This window comes from Pseudopodoces humilis, chromosome 28, assembly GCF_049639895.1.
Source record: "Pseudopodoces humilis isolate 2021_Gansu_Grassland_sample_001 chromosome 28, ASM4963989v1, whole genome shotgun sequence".
In the NCBI taxonomy this organism is placed as follows: Eukaryota; Metazoa; Chordata; class Aves; order Passeriformes; family Paridae; genus Pseudopodoces; species Pseudopodoces humilis.
Genome location: NC_142227.1, coordinates 1,118,648 through 1,125,159, shown reverse-complemented (window position 1 = coordinate 1,125,159; position 6,512 = coordinate 1,118,648). Strand labels below are relative to the sequence as shown.

General features: G+C 56.8%; 1 protein-coding gene across 1 annotated transcript; it reads right to left on the bottom strand.

The window, feature by feature from the left end:
• On the bottom strand, window positions 1-5,506 carry DUS3L (dihydrouridine synthase 3 like). The gene is made up of 13 exons (XM_014260317.2): window positions 5,461-5,506; window positions 4,940-5,231; window positions 3,822-4,502; window positions 3,417-3,458; window positions 3,172-3,324; window positions 2,964-3,080; window positions 2,572-2,637; window positions 2,390-2,500; window positions 1,609-1,705; window positions 1,115-1,190; window positions 638-826; window positions 428-556; window positions 1-174 (listed from the first exon to the last, which is right to left on the bottom strand). Exons 1-13 carry the CDS (start codon window positions 5,502-5,504, stop codon window positions 102-104), a joined length of 2,070 nt encoding a protein of 689 aa, XP_014115792.2. The 5' UTR covers window positions 5,505-5,506; the 3' UTR covers window positions 1-101.
• Window positions 5,507-6,512: the final 1,006 nt, after the last annotated feature.

The following is a 6,512-nucleotide window of genomic DNA, read 5'->3' as shown; positions in this document are numbered from 1 at the left end:
TTTGTAAAAACAACAGCTTTATTCCGAGTGCCAGCGCAGCCGAGGAGCTCTGCTCCCGCTCACGGCCCCTCCCGATGCTGCAGGACAGGGCCTGGCCAGCCCTATCTGTAGGAATTGGCCTTGTGTTTTGGCAGGAAGGTGAAGCTGGGCGGGACAGGGCCCAGGAGCAGCTCACTGGGAGAAAGAATCAATTATAGAATTAATCCAGAGACCTTAAAGCTCACCCAGTGCCACCCCTGCCGTGGCCAGGGACACCTCCCGCTATCCCAGGTTGCTCCAAGCCCTGTCCAGCCTGGCCTTGGGCACTTCCAGGGAGGAAAGACAACAAAACCAAACCCAAGGAAGGGACAGTGTTCAGTCTCACACGACCCTGGGGCTCTGCCACATCCCTTTTTAGCCATTTAAATGAAATTTGATGCCTCATTACCTTATTTTGATCCAATCATCCACGTTTTGGCTGGCCATGAGGGTCTCCAGGTAGTCCCTCCCCAGGTAATAGGGCGGTCGCTCATTGATTCTTTGAGGTAGATACTCCAATAATCCAACTGGAATGTACCTGGAATAAAATGAAATGAGCAGTGAGCGCTAGGGAGTCATTAATTATTGTTTAAAGATCCTCCTGGCTGGGCAGCACTACCTGCACAGGAAGGAGAGCCATTCCAGCAGGAATTTCCTGGTTTTCTCCACTCCCTGAGTGTCTGACCCCCAGTGCTCGAGGCCGTAGTTGGTGAAGTCCTTGAGGATGTCAAATCTCTCGCTGGAGGAGATATCCCAGTGTCTCTGCTCCTTGATTTCCGTGAAAAGCCAGGGTTTGATGAGTGCCCCTCTGCAGTCAAAAGAGAAAAGAAAGGGATTGTTATTCCCATCACTGATGCTCCTGAAGATTGGAGACACATTCCAGCATTAATTCCCCAGCCAATTCTGCTTTAAATCTCCTTTTCCATTCCAGCAAGAAGCTCCAACTGATATAAATTGATTTTACCAATCTTCAGAGTGCTTTCACCGAGAGGAAATTCTATGTTTTGGGTTTGTTTCGGGATTTTTTTAAACCCTTTTTTATTTTTTCCTCTTGAACCACCAGAGCTCAGGAGTGAAGGGAAACACAGGCACTTGCCTTGCAATCATGATTCCAGAAACTCCCATCTGCATGGCTCGATTTGCATCTTCGTAGGACAAAATATCCCCGTTTCCTGCCCGGAAAGGAGGGAGAAGCCAGAGGTCAAAGTGATCCGTGAGGACAAGTCAAAGTGAGCTAATCCAGGCATGGGATAAAATTCAAAATGGACACAATGTTCAAGGCAGCCAGATGGTCCAAAGAGGCTCCTGGTTTGGATTCCCAGGGATGTTTCTGATGGATGTTCCCTTACAAGGAAAAAAGGAGCCTTCTCCTCTCTTCTCCTTCACTCTCAGCTCGTTTCCCTGAAGGTTTAGGGATTTTGTGCCACAGGGGCAAGAAAACACCTTTAAAACCCAAGTGATTCTCATCCCAGCAGCACCAGGGATGCTCCAACCTTTTCCCCACGCTAAGCATCCTTGGGAACGTGGGTTTTTTTGCCCATTTTTGCAGGAATTTGAAGTGAAGCGAGTGCCAGAGGAAGGCCCACGTACCGAAGAGAGGCATGGGGCTGGCGATGCGGGCGCACTCGGCGATGTATTCCCAGTCTGCGCTGCGGGTGTACCTCTGCTCCCGGGATCGCCCGTGCAGCTGTGGAGAGATCCAGGGACACCCCGCTGGACAGGGGGCACTGACACCCCGATGGGGAAGGCAACCTTGGGATCGACCTCGGGATCGACCTCGGGATTGATGGGTGCTGATGGAGCGGGGTGAGCAGAGCTCCCTTGGGATCTGCCTCTGGATTTACCTCTGGATTTATAGCCAGGGGTGCTGACAGTGGGCTGAGGAAGAGCTGAGCAGAGCTGAAAGGGCTGGAGGCTTTTGGGGTGATGTTTGGGCTGTCTGTGAGCCAGAGCAAGAAGTGGCTCTCTCCAGGGGAGGCACTGTGGGCCGGAACTAATCCCCACACAAAGAGCTGATCCCACATTCCCCAATCCTGACTAGGGGAAACTTCTGCTCCAGAGCATTGCAGGAACCATCTGTGGCTCCCCCAGCCCTGGAAGTGTCCAAGGCCAGGCTGGGCAGTGCTTGGAGCACCCTGGGGTAGTGGAAAGTGTCCCTGCCCATGGCAGGGGGTGGGATGGGATCAGCTTTAAGGTCCCTTCCCAAACCATTCTGGGATCCATGGACTCAAAAGCAGGTAGGAAAACACTCTCTGCACCTGAATTTTCCTCTTTTATTAGCAAAGGACACTAAAATGCAGGGGAATGTCATCCCCATCTGATCCCCAGGCAGAATTCCCCAGCCACCAACCCCACACATCTGTCCCCGTACCGTGACCATGGAGGCTCCCCACTCCCGGATCCTGGGGATGATTTTGTGAGCCACGTTAACCTTTTCCTGCACCCCAGTCCGGATCTTCACCGTCAGTGGCACATCCAGCACCTGCAGAGGTGGGAAGATGAGGCCAGGCCAGGCTGGGCACCACCAGCTCAGCTCCAGGTGATCCAACTCACCGAGTTCATCCCGCGGACGATCTGCTCGAACTTGTTGGAGCGAGTCATCAGAGCACAGCCTCCTCCCTGAGGGACAAAACGTGGCACACTCAGGACTCTCCTCAATGGTGGAGTCCTTGGAGCTGCTCAGGTAAGGCTTGGAGCATCTCAAAGTTTGGAGAAAGTGGATGCTTCAACCAAAAAAACTGCAGAGCGCTTTTCCCTCCCAAATCCTGCCAGGCAGACACGGCCACTCCCTGCTCCTTCAGCAGCTTGTTCCCCTTCTCATGGAGATCTACTGCCCATGAACGAACTGGGAGCTCTGGATCAGACTGGAAAGGGCAATCAGGCAGCAGGGGATGAGGGAGAAGACAAGGATTCACAGAAGGAAAACGCACCACAGAACTTCTCACCTTCTTGTAGACCAGGTCAATGGGACACCCGACGTTGATGTCAACAAAATCCACATCGATTGTCCTGTTCAGGAGCTCTGCACACTTGGTCATGGTGTCTGGAAAGGCTCCCTCCAGCTGCCAAAGGGAAACAGCTTCCCTGAGTTCCAGAGGCAGCTTTTCCCCTGGGAAATGAGTTATTGGTGGGTTCTGGGGTGACAACCCTCACCTGCACCCCGAAGATGTCCTCGGTGTGGTGGCGCTTGAGCAGAGCCCACTCGGAGGACTGGCCCTGCAGCAGGTTGGTGCACACAGCCATCTCCCCACAGGTGACATCGGCTCCAAAACGTTTGCAGATCCGGCGGAAAGGGAGGTTTCCACACTGCCAGGGACAGCAGGGACTGTCAGGAGATCTGCTCTGCTCCAACCGTGCCCAGGGTGAACTTTGGCACAAGGATGGAGTCATCAACCTACCGTGGTCAGTGGAGCCAGGTAGAGCTTTCCTTGGATTTCCAGCTGGAAAACAGGGATGGAGGAGCAGGTTAGAAGAGCTGCAATGGTTTTTATGGAATCACAAAATGATTTGGCGTGGAAAAGACCTTAAGGATCACCCAATTCCATGCCCCAGCCACGGGCAGCGACACCTTCCGCTATCCCAGGGTGCCTCAAGCCCTGCCCAGCCCAGCCTTGGACACTTCCAGGGATGAGGCAGCCACAGCTTTTCTGGGAATTCCATCCCAGCCTCTCCCCACCCTCACAGGCAGGAATTCCTTCCACATGTAAGAAATGCTCTGCCTGTCTCCTCCAACTAAAGGGGTTTCTCTTCCATCTTTCCATGAACAATCTCCACCACGGAATCGGGACACAAGGGACTCTCACCTTCTTCTTCTCACACGGCCGCAGCTTCGTGATGTCCTCATCTGTCAGAGGGCCCAGGGTTGGGATGGAGGGAGCACCCTCAGCCCCTTGGGAGTTCTGCAGGGCCTCTGGTTCAGGAGCACCCTCAGCCCCTCGGGAGTTCTGCAGGGCCTCTGGTTCAGGAGCACCCTCAGCCCCTTGGGAGTTCTGCAGGGCCTCTGGTTCAGGAGCACCCTCAGCCCCTCGGGAGCCCTCCAGGTCTCCTGGTTTGGGATCTTCTCCCTGCTCCTGCAGCACAGGGCTGTCTCCCAGGCCCTCCTGGGGTGCAGTGCAGTTGGACACCTCTGTGGAGCCCCCTCTGGCTTTGCCTCCCTTCCCACCGTGGAGCCCACGGAGAAACTCCTCGGCTTTCCGGAAGGTGAATTTCCTCTTGCGCAGCTGCTGCTGGAGCTCCTTGGAGAGGCCGTTCCTCACCAGCAGCTTCCCTTCCCACTGCTGGGCCAGGGCGGCGTTGACCAGGTTCTGGTGGCCGTCCCCGAGGTGGGCCTGGCCGAAGCGACAGGTGACACCGTAGGGACAGCGGCCGAAGGTGTCGAAGAGGACGCAGCGCTGGCCCAGGTCCGCCGGTTTCGCCGCCAGGTACTCGGACACGTCGTGGAGGAAGCGGCAGCGCGGCCCAAAGTGGCACTGCCCGCCACAGCCCTGGGGACAACACGGAGCAGGGGAAGGTGGGGATGGAGCAGCACGGCCCAGAACTGCTCTGAGCACCTGAGACCCCTCAGGTGAGGGTGGGAACGCTCCCAGGGATGTGCTGCAGGATGGACACACTTCAGGGAAGGTGATGCTTCACTTGTGACACTCAGCTCATCGCGTGTCACCCTCTCCCAGCTGGTTTTATGGAATTCCAGACCGGTTTGGGTAAAGGACCACAAATCCCATCCAGTCCCACCTGCAGGGATGCCTTCCACTGTCCCAGGCTGCTCCAAACCCTGTCCAGCTTGGCCTTGGACACTTCCAGGGATCGAGGGGCAGCCACAGCTGCTCTGAGCACCCTGTGCCAGGGTCTCACCACCCTCACAGGGAGAAATTCCTTCCCAAAACCCCACCTAAGCCAGCCAGAGCAGGGCCCTGTGTCCCACCTGTGTCACCGAGGGGCACAGCCTGCTCTGCTCGTAGCAGTTGGGTTTCATGCACGGGCGGCTCTTGTTCTGCCCCCGGGCTCTCTTCTTCTCCGGGCGCTCCTTCTCCTCCTCCCCAGCCTTCCCTTGGCTTTCCCCATCCTGGCCGAGCTCCTCTGCCTTCACTCTCTTGGCTGGGGGTTCACTCTGGGCGCTGCTGACCTGCTCCTCTTCCTTCTCCTCCTTTTCCTCCTCCTCCTCCTCGCCCCCTGCCCGCAGGTAGGCGTGGAACTGCTCTTTGGAGGTGAGGAACCTGCGGGGAAAGGGGTGTCCGTGGAAAAGGGGGTCGTGAGGGGAGGGGGGTCGTGAGGGGAGGGGGGTCATGAGGGCCTGGGGGGGCACCGGGGGTAGGGGGGCTGGCCAGGGACTGGGGGCGTATGGAGAGGTCGGGAATGTACCGGGAGGGTTATGAAGGGACGGATCCCGTTCTGAGGGGGTTACAGAGGGGTCGGGCAGCGCCGAGGCCGCGATCCCGCACTCACCGGGCTCGAACCGGCGCCACGCCGGGCGCCGCCGCCGCTGCCATGCTGCCGCGCGCGGCGAGGACGTCAGCGACGGGGCGGGACCACGTGACCGGGCGCATATAAAAAGGCCCGGCTGAGGCGCGGCCCCCTCACGGCGGCCGGAGCTGCGGCCGAGCATGGTGTGTTGTGTTAAAGAGTTTGTACATTCTCCCTGATGTACTGCCCACAGCCCCTCATGCTATCAGGGTTGCCCAAGCAGGGAGAGAAGGCCGTTGTGCAGCCCTTGTACCCCGGGGAGAGGTGTCGCTCCTTGTAGCAGCTCCTTAAGGCTTCTCTTTGGGGACAGTTGGGTGTGAGGGAGGTCACTGCTGCTGGTCCCTGAGGGTGGCCATGGCCGCAAGGCCCCCTGAGATCACTGAGTTCATCTTACAAATGAGCAGCATCATGTCAGCCACACACACAAAGTGCCACCTTGTCTTTCCTTCAACAATTTCCTGATTTTGGGGGTGTCTCGCTCTCCCGCCTCCTCACAGCTATCAGGGGGGACGATGGAGCTCTACAGAGATGTGGGACACTTGCTACGTTTTTTTGTAATTTTAGGGTTGTTTTCAAGCAGTAAATGCAAGGACTGGCTGCACAGTGCTGAAGGGATGAACCAGCTCTCGCTCATGAGCTGCCTGGAGCCTTCCAGCCGCCCTCGCCTTCGGTCTGTGGGTGGAAGTTTGGGCTGAAAACCAAATAAACCAAATAAACACGTCAAGTGTGGTGTGTTTGACCTTTTCTCCCTCCCCTGTAGCTGCCACGTCTTTGCTGTGTCCGTGCCACTCTTTACACCCTCTCCTTGGTGCACATCCCCTTGGTGATCCTCCGAGCCTGACGTGTGTGAGAGGGGGCTGATGTCTCATGGGTGACGTCTTTGGAGCCCTCCTGGACGACGTTTCCTTTCCAGCTCCGTCATCTCCACAGCTCCCTTTGACTCACGCTTGGCCTGCAATGCTGAGAGGCCGAGAAAAGGCTGCAAAATGCAAGTGAAGCAAAACCTGGGCTCCATCTTTGCTGTCCCATGCCCT